The sequence below is a fragment of the Monodelphis domestica genome, chromosome 4 (genome assembly GCF_027887165.1).
Source record: "Monodelphis domestica isolate mMonDom1 chromosome 4, mMonDom1.pri, whole genome shotgun sequence".
NCBI lineage: Eukaryota > Metazoa > Chordata > Mammalia > Didelphimorphia > Didelphidae > Monodelphis > Monodelphis domestica.
Window position 1 is genome coordinate 340579079 of NC_077230.1, and position 22749 is coordinate 340601827.

The 22749-nt window shown below is 40.3% G+C and overlaps 1 protein-coding gene across 1 annotated transcript in view; it reads right to left on the reverse strand.

Moving 5' to 3' along the window:
- MYO7A (myosin VIIA) overlaps positions 1-22749 on the reverse strand; it is a 155448-nt gene that overhangs the window by 71734 nt on the left and 60965 nt on the right. Inside the window, exons 16-25 of the mRNA XM_056794938.1 lie at positions 16921-17079; positions 13990-14082; positions 9225-9319; positions 8166-8250; positions 6800-7018; positions 6146-6253; positions 5659-5868; positions 3680-3883; positions 1510-1686; positions 334-423 (exon numbers count right to left, since the gene is read on the reverse strand). Coding sequence (XP_056650916.1) covers positions 334-423; positions 1510-1686; positions 3680-3883; positions 5659-5868; positions 6146-6253; positions 6800-7018; positions 8166-8250; positions 9225-9319; positions 13990-14082; positions 16921-17079 — 1440 coding nt within the window. The remainder of the gene's footprint in view (positions 1-333; positions 424-1509; positions 1687-3679; positions 3884-5658; positions 5869-6145; positions 6254-6799; positions 7019-8165; positions 8251-9224; positions 9320-13989; positions 14083-16920; positions 17080-22749) is intronic.

Below are 22749 nucleotides of genomic sequence, written 5' to 3' on the forward strand. Positions count from 1 at the left end.
AGGCACCAGGTGGTGCAGTGGATAGGTGGACTTGATGTCAGGAAGACCTGAGTTCAAATCTGACCTCAGATACTTACTTACTAGCTACATGGTCCTGGATAAAGTCATTTAACTTCTGTCTATATCAGTTCTCAACTGAAATATCACTAGCAATAGCATCTACCCTCCAGGACTCATTTAAGTGAGTCAAATTTGGAAAAACAGCATAATGCCTGGCACGTAGTAGGTACTTAATAAATGTATATTCCCTTCCTTAAAATCTTCCCAGCCTCATCTGCCTTCTTAATTAGACTTTTCTCATTTGTATCCCTATAAAACGTAAGCCACTCTTACCTCTTCTGTTAACTTTGATTTTTTCTTCAGGGTCAGGTGGACCAGTTTATGTCTCACACTGCTCTTCTTGAGACCATCTGAGTGTCCGCCCTGAAGGGGAAAGAAATTTTTGGTTCAGAGGTTGGCTTGAAACAAGCTACCAGCATAAGATGATTTGTGAAAAGGAAAGAATGCAGCCTTGGGAAGGAGAAAGCTAAAGTACTGAAGGTCCTGGCTCTGTCATTGAACTTAGATAAATCACTGCTCAAGAAATTTCATCAGTTCCTTCCTGTTTTTAGAATAAAATAAAAAGGTGCAGCTAGGTGGCTCAGTGGATTGAGAGCCAGGCATAGAGATGAATTCAGATCTGGCCTCAGACCCTTCCTTGCTATGTGACCTTGGGCAAGCCATTTAACCTCCATTGTCCAGACCTTATCCCTCTTCTGTCTCAGAACCAAAACACAGTATTAATTCTAAGATGGAAGGTAAGGGTTTTAAAAATAAAATAAAAATTTAAAAACTACTCAGCTTGGCATTTGAAGCCTTGAACAATCTGGTTTTAGTGCAGCTTGCCAGGTTTGCTACATATGACACTCTGGTATATTTTCTGTTTCAGCCAAATTAGTCTACCTGCTGTTCCTGGTGGGAAGGGAATTAAACCGTCCAAAATTAAACCTAACAGTTATCCTCCTGGGCTGGAATAAAACTATTTCTCACCTACCAATCTCCACCCCATCGTACCCAGACTAGAAGAGGGGAGCAAGACGGGAAAGAATTTAGTGACCAGAGAAAGTGACTTTTATCCTGACTCTCAAAAGATCCATTCTCCTACTTAAAATGCCTGATGTGCAATAAGTGGACATAATTCTCATCCAATATTCCTCAAGAAGATAAGAAAGAGGGGGCAGCTATGTGGCTCACTGGCTAGAGAGCCAGGCCCAGAAGTAGGAGGTCCTAGACTCAAATCAAAGCTTACAAAATCTTTTTCAAGCATCTCTTTGAGTCCTCACAACAACCCCATGAGGTAGAAAGGACCAGTATTAATTACTTGACTCATTAATTATTAAATTAACTAATTTGAGTATTAGTTAATCAATACAATATTATAGAAGAGGCAATTGAAAGAAAGTGATATGCCAAGTAGGCAACAGTATGGGTCACCTCACATGCCCAGTGGGCAGATGGCATCCACCTCACCTCGCCCTCCCCCTGAAGGGCCTGCAGCTCCCTCTTGTATGTCTTCTTTCCTAGGGTCTCATAGATCTTGGTCATCACCGGGATCTTCTCACTGCCGTCACTCATTGCCGTATGGTACTTGGGTTCAGGAAGATCTCCCATGAACCGAAGGATGGTGATCCATACTGCAAGGGCTGCCTGTTGATGCAAGGGAACCCCACATTAGGACAAGTCCCCTAGCAATGATTTAGCCTCATATTCATATACTGCTTCATATTTACAAATTACTCTTCATGGGGAGATTGAGGCAATATGACCTTGACTTGGAGTCAAGAAAACCTGTATTCAAATCCTATCTTGGACAATTAGTAGCTACGTTTGGCTCTAAGTAAGTCACTAAATTTCTTGATGACTCAGGTTCCTAAATGAAATAGAGGGCTGGATTTGATGGCCTCTAAGATCTCTTCTAGCTCTTGGCCCATGATTTGTTTTTCACAAAAACCTTGTTGAGAGAGACAGAAAAGAGATTATTATTCCCATCTTAAAGAATGGGGCCACGGAACCTGAGAAGGCACAATGACTTTAGCAACATCACACAGTATTGTCTCAACCAGAATTTAGGTGTTTGATGATATTGTAGCTTTATTGATGGTACTGATGATTTAGTGATGATATCTAACTCTTCAGAGTAATGTGGCCAGAAATAGGCATTTATTAAGCACCTACTACATGCCATGCACTGTGCTAAGCATTTTAGAAATATCTCATTGGATCCTCAACAACTTCCCATTTTGCAGTTGGGGAAATTGAGGCAGTTAGAAATAAAGGTGACTTGCTCAGGGTCACCTAGTTAGTAGGTGCCTGAGGCTGGATTTGAACTCAGGTCTTCCTAACTCTAGACCCAGAACTCTCCCCATTGAGCTACCTAGCTGCCTTGTTGTTGTTTTTTAGTCATCTTTAGTAGTATCCTGCTTTTTAAAGACACTGGAGTATATTGCCATTTCCTTCTCTAGCTCATTTTATAGCTGAGGAAAATGAGTTCAGTGACTTGCCCAGAGAAACAGTTAGTGTCTGAGAACAGATTTGAACTCAGGACTTCCTGACTTTAGACCCAACACTTTTTCCACTGTGCCACCTAGCTGCTTCACCAGTGAGGCTCATCACCAGCCCCATGATTTGGGGTATTGCCTTTTGTACTTTTCCTAAAACTCTCCCTAGGGAGATAAAATTACACAGGACCCAGCACCACCACTAATACCACAACTTCTATTACTATCATTATTACTAAAACCCAGGGCAGCATGGTACAATTGATGAAGGGCTGTCTTCAAAGTTGCGAAAGCCCTGTGTTCACATCCTACCTCATCATTACAAACTGTGTGTCCCTGGGCAAGTGGGCAGGTCCCTTATTGGAACTCGGGGGCTCCTTATTCTTAGGAAATCACAGGTTCAGTCCTGGTCCCTTCTTTCATGCTTTAAGGTTTTCAAAGTATTTGACATAGGTACCTACTTCCTATTCCTCATGCCTCGAATGTTTTCCCTTCTTCCCTCATCTTACCTTCCAGGTTCCTTGGCTTCCTTCAAGGTTCAGCTCAAATCTCCTTTTCTGCAGGAGACTTTCCCCTCTTTCCTAACCTGTTCCTGTCTTCCCCCCTCATATGAGCTTCATATACCTCTGTAGGTATCTTCTTTGTACCCAGATATTTACACATTCTCTCTTTTAAAATGGAAGTTTCTTGAGGGCAGACCCTGGGTTGGGGGCTTTGTTTTTTGTTATTGTTGTTTGTTTTTTACTTTTTTAAAAATTCCATAACTTGGCACAGTTCTTGGCACATAGTAAACACATAATACTTTTGACATTAGTTTCTCTGCCCTGGTCTCCAGGCATCTTTGTTTATCTACACCGATGGGCACAGGCTGACACCCAGAGTTACCAAGAATAAGAAATGGAAGAAACTTTAGAGGTTGAGTCCAACCCCTTCATTCTAGGGAAGAGGACTCAGAGGTCAGTAGAAGTTAAGTATCTTGTCCCACAGAAGGTACCTCGCAGAGCTTGAATTCAAACTTAGGTCTTTGGACTCTTTGCCTCCTTCTATCTATCACATCATCTAGTAGCTATATCCGTATTTAAATGACTCTGTTTTCCCTTTGTCCTTGGTCCTCAACCCCTCTGGTTCCTTAGTGACCTCACCAGCTGGTCTCCTTCATCATCATGATAGAGCAGAGGCTGCTTGAGGGGCCTGCGGGTGTAGGTATGTGTGGTTGTACCCTGAAAGTAGGTGGCTGCAAACTTGGCAAACTTATACTCTGAGAGGTCCTCCTCATCCTCATCTGGGAGGGGCAGGGCTGAATCCAAGTCATCCTCCACCATCAACTTCTTAGATCGTTCCAAGTCCTGGGGAAGGAATTGGGGGTTGGCTTTCAGAGGCTGTGAGACTGGTTGGGGAGCAGGGTACTAGAGGGGAGAGGGTACAGGAATCTTTATGTCTGGGACTCATGTGGACGTCAAACCTGGACACATAATATTAAAATGTTAGGGCTGGGATGAACTGAAGAATACAAAGTGTCAGAGCTGGAAGGGGCCTTAGAACATAGAACGTTAGAGCTAGAAGGAACATTAGAACACAGAATGTCAGAGATGGCAATGACCTTAGAATCCAAAATGTTAGAACACAAGAAAATAGGATGCCAGAAACAGAAGGGAATTAAAAACACAGAATGTCAGAGCTGCAAGGATCCTAAAATGTAAGAGCTAGAAGAGACCTTAGAACACAGAATGTTAGAACACAAGAAAATAGGATGCCAGAACCAGAAGGGAATTAAAAACACAGAATGTCAGAGCTGCAAGGATCCTAAAATGTAAGAGCTAGAAGAGACCTTAGAACACAGAATGTTAGAACACAAGAAAATAGGATGCCAGAACCAGAAGGGAACTAAAAACACAGAATGTCAGAGCTGCAAGGATCCTAAAATGTAAGAGCTAGAAGAGACCTTAGAACACAGAATGTTAGAACACAAGAAAATAGGATGCCAGAACCAGAAGGGAACTAAAAACACAGAATGTCAGAGCTGCAAGGATCATAAAATGTAAGAGCTAGAAGAGACCTTAGAATCCAGAATGTTAGAACACAAGAAAATAGGATGCCAGAACCAGAAGGGAACTAAAAACACAGAATGTCAGAGCTGCAAGGATCATAAAATGTAAGAGCAAGAAGAGACCTTAGAACACAGAATGTTAGAGCTGGGAGAGACCTTAGAACGTAGGAGCAAGAAACAACTTTAGAATATAGAATGTTAGAATACAAGAACACAGAATGTCAGAGATGGCAATGACCTTAGACTATAACATATTAAAATATAAGAACTATAAGATGTCAGAACTAGAATGTCCTAAAGACACAAAATGTCAGAGTTGCAGAGATTTTAAAATGTAGGAACTAGAAGAGATCTTAGAATTCAGAATATTCGAACTGGCAGGGACATAGAATGTCAGAGTTTGGAAAGACCTTAGAATGTGGGAACTAGAAGAGACCTTAGAATATAGAATCGTAGACTATAAGAACATAGAATATCAAAGCCAGAAAGGATCTAAAAATAGAATGCCTACGCCAGAAGGGCATAGAATATTAGAACTGAAAGAGGAAGCCTGAGCAATTATGTAGTCTAATCCCATATTGTTAAACTGACACCCAAAAAAGGAACAAATTTGTGCAAAATTCCACAGTGAAGTGAGTAGTAGAAGCAGGATCTGAACCCAGATCTTCTTACTCCAAACTTTAAAGATTAAAATTAATATATAATAACTAAATATTATATTTTATAAAGTTGTATTAATAATAACTAAAGCAAAAAAAACTGCCTGAATTCAGCCTGGTTGCAGGTCAAAAAGAGAGCATGGGAGGAGCATACCAATACCAATAATGTGATCTTGCCAATGTGGAGATGCAGGGAAATACTAAGGACTTCTGGGGAATGAAGTCAAAGGTTCAAAATCTTCATTTATACAAAACTCATAGCTTTTTCTACTCACCACAGTAAACCCTTCCCTGCTGCTAGAGCTCTGTGGCTCTCTGATCATTTGACTGCCTAGATCTTGGCTCATTTATTGCTCCTCATCCCAATAATATTGTGGGGATTCCCTTTAAAGCCACCCCTTCCCTTAGGAAGTACCTCAAAACCAGTGGGGGCCTGGCCCTCCTGGCCTGGTAGCGATGACGTCGTTCCAAGGAAGCCAAACATTTTGTCCACCATGTCTGAGTCATTTACAGGCTCATTGCGGGCTCTCTCCATCTTATCTAGTAGCTCCTTTTTCCTTCGGGCTTCCTCTTTCTCCTTCACTTCCCTCTCAGCATCTTCCCGGGCCAGCTGGGCCAGACGTACCTATGGGCAGGAGGGAGATGTGGTTATGGCTTCCCACCCAGAAGACAAACAATTATTAGGGATTTACTATGTCCCTCACACTGTCTAAGGTCAAGAGAAAGGCAAAGATCCAGGCCCTGCCTACAAGGAGCTCGTGAAATAGACAACGTGTCAGTAACGATGTCCATACAAGCTAGTACTGAGTCCTTTTTTCAGTTATGCTCAATGCTATAGAACCGATTGGGGTTTCCTTGGCAAAAACATTGGAGCAGCTCCCAGACCTTCCCCACAGTCTTACCTGGTGCTTCTTTTCTGCCTCCTCCTTGGCCTTCTTTGCACTCATTTCCTTTTTGAGTTTCTCCTCTTCTGCCAGCCGCAATTTCTCAGCTTCCAAACGGCGAAGGTACTAAGGAAGGGGTGGGGAAAGGAATTTTTAAATAGCCGACCTAGGGGAACTATGGTCCTCGGAAGGCCTTGGATCACAGGACTTCAGAGTTGGAAGGGACCTTAGGGGTCATCTGGTCCAACATTTTCATTTTAAAGCTGAGGAAACCAAGACCCACCTAGAGAAGTTAAAGTGATCTGCCAGGGGTCACACAGGGAGCAAGTAACTGATCCAGGATTTGAACCCATGCTCATGCTCTATGACTCCAAATATAATGCTCTTCCAACTATATGACATTACTTTCAATTATATATAATGAAGTATTAATTGAATGAATAATTAATGACTGAATAATAATTAAAGAATATTGTATACACACATTTATATATATATCATTATATGTTATATAATATATATAAATGTGTGTGTGTGTGTGTGTGTGTACACAAACACTTGTCATTAGAGCCAGAAGACTTGAATTCGACTCTTAACTTGGCTGATGCACACGCCAGGGACTGAGAGACTGGGGAGGGGACTGGTATTCAAGCTCTCCCATTCCCCACTCACCTCTGCCTTTAGGCGCCTGTACAGTCTCCGGGCTATCATGCCCCTTGCATAGGCCTGCACAGTCAGAACGGCCCAGAGCCTATGTCTGAAGGCTCTTCGTACCAGGTAACCCCGACACTTGGCCTGGAAGTCAATGATCCTCCTTCGAGCCAATCGGTATTGCTTGTGGAGCTTTCTGGACCGGTACAAGGCCTGGAGCCTCAGGAAACCAATCCTCATCTGCAACCAAAGTGGGATGTGCTCCTTTAGTATCTCCTTTTCAGGCAGCTTTTCTACAGCAATCCCCCCAAAGCCAGGTTGCCCCCAGAACCCCTGGAGCTGCTGGCACAATTCTCTGGAGATGCTAGATACTTTCCCCCCACGTGTCTGTTGCATGCTTTTGTATGACGTCTGTTTTGTGTCTGTTTTGCTCCAAGGGCAGGGGCTGGGGTGGGCCTCACCCCAAACAAGGAACTTCCTGTGGGCAGAGAGACAGCACCTCTCTTCAGACTGGATGCTCCTAAGGGCAGGCTCTATGTCTCACCTTCTGACTCAGAGTCCCTGGAAGCCAGGACTGTCTCCTCAGACCAGAGGAGACTGCCTTGATGAGGCACCCTGTTACTTCCTGAGAGCCTGAGGGACTGTGCCTACCCTTTCAGATTAGGGGATATGAAAGGAGAAAGGCTGTATCTCTAGCCCCTCAACTCCCCATGGTGCCCAGTTCACAGTGGCTATTGAATATAGCTTTCTACCTTTCAATTAATTAATAGTTTCTCCAAAGCATATCTAATTACTGCCAAAGGGATATCTTAAAATTCTACCAAAAAATTGTATTTTCTATGAATCTTATAATAGGTATTTGATGAATTCTTGCAAAATGTCTGGAGGAAAACATATATCTAAGCTAGAAAGGGGTTTTTAGGATCTTATCATTAATCCCATCCCTTCATTTTACAGGGAAGAAAACTAAAGACCAAAGAGAGAATTACTTTGAGCTCAATGTTGGAGCTACCCTTCATTCACAGACTGCGGAACTGTCCAATTTACTATCTTTTTAAGAGAAAGAGGTAAATCTCAAATCAAACAGTTTTTAAGTATTAGTGCATTCTGGGTTCCTTGCATCATAGTATCCTAGATCTTAATGTGGAACTTGAAGCCCATGAGGTTGTGACATGATCAAGATCACATGGGAAGAATCAGAGGTAGGATCTGAATCCAAGACCCTTGGCTCTAGAGTTAGTGTTTTCGTTATCATACCAAGCTTACATTCTTCTGGAAATGGCCCACTTTGTCCATTTATCACAGAAAATAAGATGGCAGCAATTGATCATGCATGGGGTTCAAAGGCCTCCTCTGCAATGATGGCAGGCCTGTGACATGTACTTACCGCTCCATAGTTCTTCCTGCAGTTGTGGCCCCTCCAGTGTCTCTGGATGAGTGTTGCAGCATTCTTCAGCTTCAGGTAATTGGATCTTAAAACCATAAGCATCAGCATCAGCATCCTCAGTGGACACCAGTAAGGCATTTTACAGTTTACAAAAATCTCTATTCACAATAACTGTGGGAGTTGGGTCATTTAAGGATTATTAGCCCATTTTACAGAAGAGGAAAGTCCCTTGCCCAGGGACAGCTCAGGGGCACAATTGGGATTTGGATTTACTTCTTCTGACATGGAGGAGACCAAGGACTCTTTTTACTATGATATTTAATATCTGTAAAGTCCCTCTAGCTCCTCCTCATTAGATCTACAAATTCTGGGAGGGAGGTCAGGGGTGATTTTCGCCCTAGGAGTGGAAGAGTCTTGGCTCAGGCCATATGGAGAATGAGACATTAGCACAGCTTTGGGCCACAGCCCAAGTCTCCTGACTCCCAGGGGCCAGGGCTCTTTCCGTTGGCTGGACTGGACAGAAATGCTGGGCTCCCTGTCGCCCAGGGCAGAAAGAATGGACAGTTTCTTCTTCCTGTTATTCTTGTGAATGAAAAACACTGTCTTTTCTACTCAAAGACAGCTGACAAAGATCATTATTGTGGGTCTGTGTTACTGAGCACACATATATATCAAAGATACATATATATGTGTGTGTGTCCAGTATTATATGATGATATGAATATATGTGTATGTGAACGTGTATACTTGGGGAAGTGAAATCATGTATGTTCAAGTATAAAAATGCTTATAAGCATATATGGGAGTTATGGATTTGTCGACCTACTATTTGTACGTTCATGTATGTGCAAATTCATATCCATGGATGAGTTATTCACACATTTGCATGCCAACATTGTAAGCACATGTGTGACCATATCTGTGGGTGTACTCAACAGTGTTTGTCTCATGGTGAGGGCTTGATATGAGCTAGAGTGTATATGTGTGTGTGTGTGTGTGTGTGTGTGTGTGTGTGTGTGTGTGTGTGTGTGTAGCTATCTGTGAACAGCACCCAAATACCTGTCTTTAAATCCTCGGATGACTTTCTGAAGGAGGATGACCCGGTCCGTGATAGCTTTGTCCCTTTCAATCTCAAGCAGCATGTCATGGTGATCCTGAGGAGAAAACCCACCCTCCATTACCCACTTGGAAAGGATTTCTAAGCCCTGGGGGAACCCACAAGTATTCAGGAAGCCTTTCATAACCAGCCTTATCAGCCCTATCACAGATTTCAGGACCCTGAGGCAGGGACATGGCTCTCCTTGGAGACAATGTTGCTAATAGTATTAATTTTTCTCCTGGTTCTGCTTACTCCACTCTGTATTGGTTCATACAATCTTTGCAGATTTCTCTGAAATCATTCCTTGCGTCATTACTTACAACTCTGGTGTTTTATGACATTGAATACCACAATTTTTTTTGCTTAACTGTGTGTATTTGTTACAAAGATTTGCCTTTCTTTTAAATAAGGGAAAAGGGGGGGAAAGTCTATTAATTTAACAATAAAATACAGTTATCAAAAATTTATAATTGGAGTGTCTCACAATTTTCCTTTAAACTGGGTAACTGTGAACTCCTTATAAAGTCAAACTTCTCCCAGAGGCAGTGGTCCCCTGTGGCAGCCAGAAATCACTACAAGTTGGATCAGGACCAAATTGCCACATAAGTCACTGGCATGGTCCTACAAGAATGCGGGATTCTTCTTTTTCCCTTTGTGTTTTAGACAAGTTTTATTTTATGGTGATTATTAACATAATTTCTGTTATAAATCATAACAATAAATCTCAAAGCCCTCTGTAAATCTGTCATCATCATAAGTAATAATAATGACAGATTACATAGTGATCTATGGTTTGTTATGATCATGTATAATAATAATTTCTATAACTGTCTATGATTTGCACAGCACATTCCCCAAAATGGCTCTTTAAGGTAGCCAGGACAAGTACCATCATTCCCATTTTTACAGATGGAGAAACTGAGGATTAGAGATGGAAATTGCCTTGTGTCAGATCATATAATCTAGTGAGGTCAGAACTCATACCTGAACCTAGATTTCCCTTGGCCACTCTTCCACACATGCTGCCTTTTAGCACGTGAGAGGGTCTTGTTGTGAAAGTAGGATTTTCTGCATGTACGAGAGTGACCTTCCATGCTTCCTTCCTGTCACACTAGCCTGGTCTTCCTCTCCTTTCCCTATTTCCTGTTCAGGCAGCAGCTGGCTAAGCCAGATAACACCTGCTAGGTCAGTGGCACTATGAGGAACATAAAAAACACTCACTGAAAAATAAGCAGGAACATGTGAGGGTGGAAAATTGGAGAAAAAGACCAAGCTGAACATGCCCAAGCATAACCTGGACTAGCAGAGAGCCACAATGGAAGTAAATCTTCTCTTAAGGAGAGAGTGAAAAAATTCTGGTGATGGTAACCCCTATATTGCCCCTCCTTCTAATGTCCCTATTGTTATTGAAAGCTCCACTATCCTCCTGGTCACCCAAGCATAGAAGTCCAGAGTTATCCTAAACCATTCCTTTTTTTCTCATTCTCCAACATCTAAATCAAAATTCAGGAAAGGTAGGGTTTCTGTCATCAAGGAACTTACAATCTAATAAGAGGATAAGACATAAACACAGATAAATATATTATATAATATTACATGATAAGTATATCGAAGAGGGATGAACAAAATTTGCTATTTGAATTTTAGGAGAGAAAATTATTATGGGCAGAGGAATTATGGGAAACATCATAGAGAAGGTGGGAAATATTTGAACGAGTAAAGAGGGAGAGGGAAAGCATTGGAAAGGGAGGTAGAAAGTGCAGGTCAATCTTTAGAATTCATGGTTCTAGGCAGTCAAGATGGTAGAGTATGGTTCAGGATTCAGCTTACTTCTCTCATCTCAATATTCCCTTCCAGATAATATTAAGATAATGCCTCAAATCACATTTTGGAGCAGCAGGGCCAACAAAAGGTCAGAGGAAAACATTTTCTCCAGAATAAGAAAACTTAGGAGGTCTTGCTGGGTCAAGCAAGCAGCTTGACCTTGAAAGCAGCAGCAACAGGAGCAGGAGCAGTGTCAGGGACTCTCAGTCAAGAGATAGTAAGGGGATTAGACAACTGGCTAGAAAGAATTTACAAGGGACTCTTTCCTGGCACTGTGTGCAGGTGGCATTGATTGTCAACTCTATTGTCAAAAGGAGCTCTGGGTTGCAGTTCCAGAAAACAGACCAAGGAGAGATAATTTAAGAATTTTCGGTCTACCTGAAAGTCATAATCCAAAAAAGAGCCTAGGCATCATATTTCAAGAATTTTTCAAGGAAAACTGCCCTGTATCGTAGGTCCAGAAGGTAAAAAGAAATCGAAAGACTCTACCAATCACCTTCTGAAAGGGAACCCAAACTGAAACCTACTAGGAATATTATGGCCAAACTCCAGAGCTCCCAGGTCAAGAAGAAAATATTGCAAGCAGCAAGAAGGAAACAATTCACAAATCATGGAGCCACAGTCAGGATCATCCAAGATTTTTCAGCTTCAACATCAAAGGATTAGAGAACTTGGAATATGATATTCCAAAGGGCAAAGGATCTAGGATTATAACCAAGAATAATCTCTCCAGGAAACTGAGCATAATCCTATAGGGGGAAATAGATATTTAATGAAATAAATTATTTCCAAGCATTTCTGAAGAAAAGACAAACCTGAATAGAAAATTTGACATGCAAACAGAATACTTAAGAGAAGCATAAGAAAGTAAACATGAAAGAGTAACTATAAGGTGCTCAATAGAATCAAACTGTTTTTATTATTATATGGAAAGATGATTTATATGACTCATAAGAACTTTATCATTATTAGGATACCTAAAAGGAGTTTATACAAACAGAGGGGATGGGTGTGAGTTGATTAAGTTGGAATGATCTCCAAAAAAAAAATGAAGGGGTGAGAAAGAGAAATACAGTGGGAGAAGGGGAAAGGAAGAGTTAAATGGCAAATTTTCTCACATAAAGGAGGTATTCAAGAAATAGTTTTTATATTTGGGGTTGGGTGGTAGGCAATACTTGAACCTCTCATTGGAATTGGTTCAAAGAGGGAAGAATATATACATTTTTTATATACACACATACAAACACACACACACACAGAGTTCATAAATCTATTTTACCTAATAGGGAAATAAGAAGGGAAGGAGATAAGAAATATTGGGTTGATAAAAAGAGAAAGTGGACTAAGGAAAGAAGTGGTTGAAAGCAAAACAAACTTTTGAGGAGGGGCAGAATAAAAGGAAAAAGAGAAAAATAAATAGAAAAAAATAGGATGTTGGGAAATACACCATTAATAATCATAACTGTGAATGTGAATAAGATGAGCTAACCCATAAAATGGAAGTAGATAACAGAATGAATTAGAAACCAGAATCCACCAATATGTTATATAAAAGAGACAAACAGAGTTAAAATAAAAAGCGGGGCAGAATTTGTTTTGTTTTAGGTGAGGTTAAAAAAAGAAAGGGATAATAATCATGATCTCAGACAAAACAAAAGCAAAAATAAACCTAATTAAAAGAGATAATATGGAAAACTACATTTTGCTAAAATGTACTATAAACAATGAAATAATATAAAAAAATTTTAGAGCAGATTTCTCTGAAAAAAACTTCATTTCTCAAATACATAGGGAACTGAGTCAAATTTATAAAAATAATAGCTATTCCCCAACTGATAAATGGCCAGATGGTATGATCAGGTAGTTTTCAAAAGTAGAAATCCAATATATATATATATATATATATATATATATATATATATATATATATTCAATTTATTTTAAAATGCTCTAAATCATAATTGATTATGGAAAGGCAAATTAAAATTCTATGGTACTACCTCATAACTAACAGAAATGATAAGTGCTAGAAAAGTTGAGAGAAAATAAGTACATTTATGAACTTTTGGTAGAGTAGTGAATTGGTCCAACCATTCTGGAGAACATCTGGAACTAAGCCCAAACTATACTTTGACCCTTTGACCCAGCAATACCACTACTAGGTCTGTATCCCAAAGAAATCAAAGAAAAAGGAAAAGGGCCTACCTATAGGTACAAAAATATTTGTAGTTGCTCTTTTTGTGGTGGCAATTAGAAATTGAGGGCATGTTTATCAGCTGGGGAATGGCTGAACAAATTGTGGCCTATGGTTATGATAGAGTGCTATTGTGCTATAAAAAATGACAAGGAAGGTGCTTTCACAAAATCATGAAATGACCTATATGAACTGATGCAAAGTGAAATAAGAAGACTTGGAAGATCATTGTGCATACTAATAGTAATATTGTAATGATGACCAACAATGAAAGGCTTGGCTACTCTTATCAATTCAATGGCCTAAGACAATTCCAAAGGACTCATAATGAAAAAAAAATGTGATATACCTTTAGAGATAGAACTGATGAACTCTTAAGTATAAACTAATTATACTTTTCTCACTTTTTTTGGTTTTGCAAATATATTTTACATGATTTTGCATGTAGAATTGATTTATTGTTTGCCTTCTCAATGACTAGGGAATGATGGGAGGAAAGAAGAGAATCTAGAGTTCAAAATTCAAAAAGAATGTCAAAAATAGTGATAAAAATAAAAATATTTTTAAAGTTCAGAGTAAGCTTGGAGAAAGAAAATAATCTGGTGTTGTTTGTGGAATTTCCTCTTCCACTCCAGAATAAAAATGACCTCTTGACCCTTCACTCTTTTCTGACCACCACCAACCCAAGATATATGGTCATGTTTTACCTTCAAGAAGATCTTAGTTTTGCCAATCTGCCAGTCATCATGTTTCCCTAGTACAACTTCAGCAATGCGTTGGCAGGTGCCCCGAAGATCTTCCTGGAGAGTCGGGAGAAATTGAAAGAGGAAATAAAGTTAGTCTGGTTTGATTTGTTTTTGATCAAGTCACTCTATGTTCTGAGGCCCCTTCCTACTCTGACATTCTATGTTCTCGAGGCCCTCCCAGCTCTGCTATTCTATGTCTAAATCTCTTTTCATCTCAAGTATTCTATGTTGTTTTCTTTCCTTCCATCTCTACCTTCTAAGATGCTTTCTAACTCTGATATTTTGTGTTCTAAGGGGCCCCTAAACTGGGTCCTAAAGGAACAAAGGGATTTCTTTTTTTAATTAGTTAGTTACATTAAAATTCCCAGATAACTTCTTCCTTCCCTTCTCTCCTCCCATTAGAGAAGGCATCATTTGACAAAAAAGATATATGTATTTATACAACTATATTTTGCTTGTTTTGGTTTCCCAGTTCTTTCTCTGAAGGTGGACATACACAAATTATTCTTCAAACAATATCTCCTGTTACTATGTATAATGTTCTCTCCTTATAAGTTGCTTGCTACACTCTTCATAATTTCATGTAGTTCTTTCCATGTTTTTTAAACAATTAACCTGCTCATCATGTCTTATGGCACAGTAGTATTCCATCACAATCACATACCACAACTTGTTTAACTCTTCCCCAATTGATGGACATCTCTTCAATTTCCAGTTCTTTGCTGCCACTAAGAGAGCTACTCTAAGCATTATAGAACAAAAAAATTCCTCAGGTGTGTACTTAGCCTATTATCCCCAAAAGAAAGATTATAAACTTCTCAAGGATGTCTTTTCCATCTTTGTATCCCCATAATAGCAAGTATATCATCATATCCCTATCATCTCCAACATTAAAACCAAAAAGGTCTAGTTGGCATTCAAAGTTCTTCCTAAACAAGCCTCCTCCTACTCTTTTAGTCTTCTTACATCCTGCTCCCCACCATGTATTCTTTATCTTCTCTTTTCTTCTACCATAGCTCCAAAGTAAAAACAATGCCTGACTCCTCTGATGATCTCAGAGCTCTTTGAAATGCAGCTGGATGCTGTCATTTCCTTATACCAATCCCATGAAATGGTCCAGACAGGTCTTATCATAATTTCCATTTGATGATAAAACTGAGAACCAGAAAGGGAAAATAGCTTGTGCATGGTTACTTAGCAAATTAACAGCATAACAAGGTTTTTAGAAGCCAGGTCTACTGACACTGTGGATCCAGGGTTTTTTTCATTACACCAACCTTCCTCCCCTGACCTGGGTTCAAATCCAAGCTCTTTCACGTCTCTATAAATAAGAGGAATGGCCTAGATGACCTCGTAGATTTTTCCTCACTCTAAATCTATGATGCTCTGATTCCAATTTCAAAGCTAGAAAATCCTGTCACTTCATTTTTCTTCTTGAAAGTGGTATGATATCAATCAGTTAATCAGCAAACATTTCTCAAGTGTCTACTATGTGCCAGGCACTAAGAGCTAGAGATACATAAAGAGGCAAAAGGCAGTCCCTGATCTCATAGAGCTTACAATCTAATGGAGGAGAGACAACATGCAGACAGATATGTACAGAGAAGCTATATACAGGAAGAATGAGAGATAATTAACAGAGGGAAGGCATTAGAATTAAGGGGGTTGGGAAAGGCTTCTAGTAAAAGATGGGATTTTAGTTGAGACTTAAAGAAAGCCGGGGAGATCAGTAGTTGGAATGGAAGAGGGAGAGGTGCCAAGCAGTCAAAAAAGTGAGATATAGAGTGTTTTATTGGTGGAACAGCCATATGCCAGTGCCACTGGACCAAAGAATACAGTGTAAGAAGCCTGGAAATGTAGAAGGGGGCTGGATTGTGAAGAACTTTGAATGCCAAATAGAACTTTTTGTATTTAATGTTGGAGACAATAGGGAGCCAATGGAATTCGCTGTATAGGAAAATGACACGGTTGGTTCTGTTTTGGTAAGGTAGAATTTCCTAATAATCAGAAATTGTAGAACTAACTCAGAATTTATGTGGGATCAGAACTAGATGAGACTTGATCCGTAATGGAATGGCTGCCTTAATAAGGAGAAAGGTGGTGAGCTCCCTGACTGAGGTGGTATTCAAGCATCCCTAGTACTTAGCACAGTGCCTAGCACATAGCAGATAATACACAAGCACATTGCTTGCTATGCTTGCAGAGCAAGTATGTTTGTTGATTGATTCTCAGCCTCTTAAACCCTCCATAACTTGACTCCAACCTACCTCTCTGAGGTTCTCTCATGATCTTCACCTTCATATAGTCTATATTCCAGCTGAACTAGACAAGGAGCTGGCCCCTGCTCTCTCTGACTGTATATCTGTCTATTTGTGCTGACCTCTGGGGCTGAGAGCGCACTACCTCTTCATCTCTTCCTGTTGAAATGTCCCACTTTTCTCAGGTCTAGTCTAAGTGGTCTGGAGTCCATGAAATCTTCCCTGAATTCCTCAGTGGGAAGAGTTCACTCTTGCAACAAATTTCCACAAAGCACTTTCTTTGGGTTCCTCTTTTGTTCTTATTGAAGTGTCCCTTTTGTTCTACCCCTCTGTGTACATCATGCTGTCCCCACAGACCGTAAATTCCTTGAAGTGAGAGCCTGTGTTGTTTTCTATCTTCGCATCCCTAGGATTGAATATTGAATTTGGTGAATTTGACTGAATGGCTTCCTATTGGCCTTTGGGCCCCTTCATCCACCCCTGGGCCCTGTCTCAGTCTTACTCTTTCCCTTCCTTGTGCCATTTTGGCAGCAGAAACACGGCTATTTCAGAGCCTTGTTTATTGCAGTCTTCATGCTCTCGGCAAAGATCTTCCAAACGTCTGGGGGCTTCTGCACCATCTGCCCGGCCATACCTGCTTGTAAGCTGGCTTCACTCCAGGCATAAGCACACGGTAGCGTTCCACAAACTCCACAAAGGTGTAGCGGATCGGGTAGCCGGCCCGGCGGATCCTTATGGTCTCCATCATCCCAGAGTATCTCAGCTGGCGCACACACAAGTGCCGGTCAAACAGCTGGATGGGAAAACAGAACAAGTGAGAAAGAGATCTTCCCCTGGTCCTTTGTCTGCCTTCCTCCTGGCATTAGGCAGAGCTATATGGGGTAGGGGGACCCTAGAACCAAGGTTTGGAGCCAAAGGGCTCAGCCTCTTACTGTGTAACTTCAGGCAAGATTCTTTCTCTCCCTCGGTCTCATTTTTCTCCTTGGTAAAATGGGAATAATAATATTTGGACCCTCTATCCCATGAGGTTATTCAAAGGATCATAGGTCTGAGCTAGATCTTTAGAGGTCAGTTGACTGAGACCGAGACAGAATAAATAATGCAAGGTCTCATATATAGGCTGAGATTCAAACCTAAGCCTTCTGATCCAAAATGTAGTATTCATAGGATTATAGATTCAGAGCTGAAAAGGCATTTGCCAGTCCTCTACTCCAATTCTCTCATTTTACAAATTAGGAAACTGAGGCCTAGAGTGATTAAGGAACCGTGTCCACACAGGCAGTAAGCAGATAAAGGAGCCAGGTCCTCAGATTCTAGTTGGAGCACCTGTAACCTTTAAAGCACTTTCTAACTATGAGCTCTCATCAAGTGAAATTAAGACCAGCAGCTCCCTTCACCTCATTGCCAAGAAAAAGGAATGGAGCTTTCCCCTTACTCTTAGGCACCCCATGCTAGGAGGGAACAACCCTAAGTCAAAATGCAGGTGGAAAGGCTGCCTGCTCCAACTTGCCCAGGAAAGAAGTACTTTCTTTTCCCGGGACCCTGAGAAGGTAAGTTTCTTTAGATGCAAATGAGGAACTGAAGCATTCCAATACCTTGCCACCCCCCCCCCAGTCTTCTTGCTGTTCTCTCCAAGACCTGCCACCCAACCCCTCATTCTCCAAACAAACAATTTCACTGATATAAGGAACTGAGTCAATAAGCATTTATTAAGTGCATCCTATGTGCCAGAGACTGCTCCCAACCCCTCCATCCTCCAAACAAACAATTTCACTCATATAAGGAACTGATTCAATAAGCATTTATTAAGTGCCTCTTATGTACCAGAGACTGTGCTAAGGAAATACAAAAAGAGGTGAAAGACAAACTGCCATCAAGGAGCTTACAATCAATCAATATTTATTAAGTTTCTCTTAATGTAAGTACCTACTAACATTTATTAAGTGTCTAGTATAATTTAAGTACCTATTAATTTAAGTGCCTACTAACATTTATTAAGTACCTATTGATTTATTAAGTGCCTACTAACATTTATTAAGTACCAAGCACTATGTTAAGTGCTGAAGATACAAAAAGAGGCAGAAGAAAACTCCTGCCTTAAAGAGCTCACAATATAATGGAGAAGACAATATATAAACAAATATATATAAAACCAGATTTATATGGGATAAATAGGAAATAATTAACTGGGGGAAGGCACTAGAAATAAGAAAAGGTTGGAAAACACTTGCTATAAAAGATACTCTGGGGAAACAAACTGGAATGAGTAATAGTGAGTTGTTGAGTTGTTTTTCAGGTGTGTCTGATTCTTCATGACCCCATCTGGGTTTTTTTTGGGCAAAGACACTGGAGTGGCTTGCTATTTCCTTCTCCATTGACAGATGAAACGGAGACAAACAAGACTAAGTGACTTGCTCAGGGTCACACAGTTAGTAGGTGTCAGAGGCTGGATTTGAACTTAGGAAGATGAGTCTTCCTGACTCCAGGTCCAGTGCTCTATTCACCTGGAGGCCATCAGTAATGGTAGTAATGATTATATCTCTAGAGCTTTATTATCTCTCATCACAACAAGCCCAGAAGGTAGGCTGAGGTTTGGGAAGCACTTTACAAATATTTCATTTTATCCTCATTACAACCCTTGAAGGCAGTTATTATTATCCTCATTTCACAGATGAGGAAATTGAGATAGAGAAGAAGTTAAATGACTTGTTCAGTCAAACACCTACTAAGTGACCTAGGCAGGATTTGAACTCAGGATTTGCAGAGATCACTGAAGTTACAATTTCTTTTCCTCCTAGAGCTCCAGTTATCCCCCTGTTTAGACCCCTTGGATGTGGAGCTGGGGAAGGGATTTGAAAAAAATCAAATTTTCCTTGCCCTACAGCAAACAAAACTTCTGTTCCATGCTGTCAAATAAGACACTCCAGACTCAGGCATTTTCTCTAATTATTACCCATGCCTGGAATGCTCTCACTCCTCTCTACCTTCTGACCTCCCTGACTTCCTTTAAGTCCCAACTAAAGCTCCTTCTTTTACAGGAAGATTTTTCCAACCCAGTTAATTCTAGTGCATTACCTTTGTTAATTATTTCGATATACCCTTTATAAGTAGGCTTTGCATATGTTTGTTTACATGTTTACATCACATTTATATTATCCATTAGATTGTAAGCTTCTTGAAGGCAGGGACTATCTTTTGCCTCTTTTTGTATCTAAGCACAATCTTAGCACATGGTAGGCACTTAATAAATGTTTATTGATTGATGGACTCAGGTCCCTATACCAGTGAAATCACAGGTCTAGTCTGCATCCTTTTGTGGCAGGCATTAGGCTATAAAATACAAAGGAAAAGCAAAAGCTGTCTCTTCAAGCAGCTTACATTCGAATGGGGGAGATAACACATAGAAATGTTACCTTTTAAACAGAACACACAAGAAAACTACAAAGTATAAGGGAAATACTTTGAAGTCTGTGGAATACTAAAGAAATGGAAACATTTATCTCTGATCAGCGCCATCTTTACCTTTTCTTATCCCCACAAAGCATGCTATCTAGAACAATCATTTTGTGGTATAATTGTTTTAGTTTTATCTGATTCTTTGTGACCCCATTTGGGATTTTCTTGGCAAAGATACTGGAGTTATTTGTTATTTCCTCCTCCAACTCTTTTGACAGATGAGGAAACTGAGGCAAACAGAGTTCAGTGATTTGCCCAATGTCACACAGCTAGCAAATGTCTGAGACCAGATTTGAACTCAGAAAGATGAATCTTCCTGACTTGAAGGATGTCTCTCTGTCCACTTCACCACCTAGCAGCCCCAGGACAACCACAGGGATGGATATATTAAACCCAAAAAAGGACACTTAGATGAATTCCCCATCTCTCCATTAAATGTACCAAAGCTTATCTCAAATGTAGAAGGGCCATGTGAGAAAGAAACATGTTTTCTTTTTTAGCAATGACTTAAAAGCTCCCCTAAGGAACTACTGTGGATGTTTTCCCAACTGAATTAAAGTCACAGAATCTCAAAGCTGGACGGGAACCCATAGTTTTTCTCTCTAGTCCAACCTAAACAGGAATCTCGTTTTGTCTCCTTGTCAAGTGGTCATCCAATGGTAACACTTAAGGAAGCTTACCATTTGGGAATAGTTCTGGTTGCTAGTGAGCTCTTTCATATGATGAACTCAAATTGGTCTTCTTTTAACATTCTCCAATGCTCCCAATTCTTCTGGACCAAAACCGGGAGATGTATAGGTACATTGAAGATGACCTGAAGTTGTTCCCTGGTTCTCTCGCCTACCAACTATGTGACCTTAGACAAGATACTTAACTCTCTAGACCTCAATTTCCTCATTTGTAAAATAAGGGGGCTGAAATAGATTACCTCTGAGGTGTCCTTTCCAGCTCTAGTACTATGATCTTAAATCACTTAATATCTCTAGAACTTAAAGCCTACCTCTTAAAATTAAGGTGGGATAAGACACTCACTTTCTACTTCAGGGATTGTTGACCTTTTCTTATCGTAAGAATTCTTTTAGCAGTCTGGTGGAACCTATGAACTCTTCAGAATAATATTTTTATATGCATAAAAAATTATAGATTGGATTCCAAAGAAGTCAAATATGTTGAAGTACAGTTATGGAAAAAAAAAATGTCATCCAAGTCCATGAGCACCAGATCTGTAGGCTACCTCTCATTCCTGGAATTCTATGTTCTAAGGTTTCTTCCTGTTCTGGCAGCCCATGTTCTATGATTCTATATCACTCTGAAGAGAATACTGTCTTTTATCATTGTAATTACTGGTAATTACTCCCAGTGAGTCATTGTCACCTAGTTCCATGGCTACTTTGAAATGGCCCTGACATCATTTCTTAGTCAATAAACATTTCTGGGAAGTTTCTCATCCCCATGGCTTCCCATTTCTTCTCAAGCTAATTTGTTCCCTAAGAACAAACACCAAAAGAACTAGAACTAGGGTGGGGGTAATCTGGGCTTTGTGATCAAATTTACATGTGCCCTCAATGGCAGAGGCTGTCATAGTAACAAATTTCTTCTTCTTAATTGCTATTTCTTCTTTTAAAAAAGAAAAACTTTTACCTTCTACCTTATAATCTATATTAAGTTATCAGTTCTAAGGCAAAAGAGCGGTAAAGGTGAAACAATAGTGGTTAAGTGACTTGCCCAAGACCACACAACTAGGAAATGTCCAAGACCAGATTTGAACCCAGGACTCCAGTCTTTAGACCTGGTGCTCTATCCATTGAGTTACCTCACTGCCCCTTAACTCTTTCTGGTATTACTTTCTCATCAAGAATTTAAAATTTTGATTTGGTAGTAGTTTTATTCAGCCTGTCTGAGATGCACTTTGTCCAAGGTGCTAAAATTGCTAGTTATAACTGAGCATTCACTTTAACCAACTTAAAGAGATGAAGTAAAATAAGGATCATCTAAGAGAAGAAATGTGGGCATGTCTCCATTTTCTAGTTTCTAGGAGCTGATCAGGATTGATATAGAAGGTCTCTCTCCAGAGTAAGACCCCTTGTGCTGCTTTTACTGGCATTAAAATGGGGCCATTGCCATTGATTAATTCCTTCCTCAGGTTAACTGCATTAAATATAAATTAATGCACTAACTCTGTGTGACTATGGATAAGGGATGTTACTTTTTTTTTTTAACTCTTACCTTCCATCTTGGAATCAATACTGTGTATTGGTTCCAAGGCAGAAGAGTGGTAAGGGCTAGGCAATGGGGGTCAAGTGACTTGCCCAGGGTCACACAACTGGAGGATGTTACTTCTTAAAGATTTTAATTGCCTTGACAGTGAAGTCAAGAGGTAAAGCATTTTATAAACATTAGAGAACTACATGCCTGTGAGTTATCATCATCACTAACAACAATATAATTATTCCTGTGTTTTGTGGGCTCAGAAATGATGTGGTCTGAGTCCTCTGCCAGCTCTGAGAGTCAGTATTTGAAGATTCCTTCCAGCTCTGAGATTTCTGTGTTTTTAAGATCCCTTCTGGCTCTGACATTGTTTTCTCAGGTCCTTCCCAAATCTAACATTCTGTGTTCTAAGGTCTCTTCTAGCTCTGATATTCTACATTCTAAGGCTCTTCCCAGTTCTGACATTCTGTGTTCTAAAGTCCCTTCCAGAACCAACATTCTGTGTTCTAAGACCTTTCCTAACTCCGACATTTCATGTTCCAAGGCCCCTTCCAGCGCTGACATTCTATTTTCTATGGTCTCTTCCAGCTCCAGTATTCTATATTCTAAGACCCTTTCCAGCTCTGACAGTCCATGTTCTAAGGTCTCTTCCAGATCTGACACTGCTGTAAGTTCCAAGTGGTTTTCCAGCTCTAACATCACATCTAAGAAATAAGGCACTGGCGTGACCGAACGTCCCCATGTCATTCTCTCCCCACAGTTTCCCCCATAACCCCCGGACACCCCCCCAAGGGGAGCC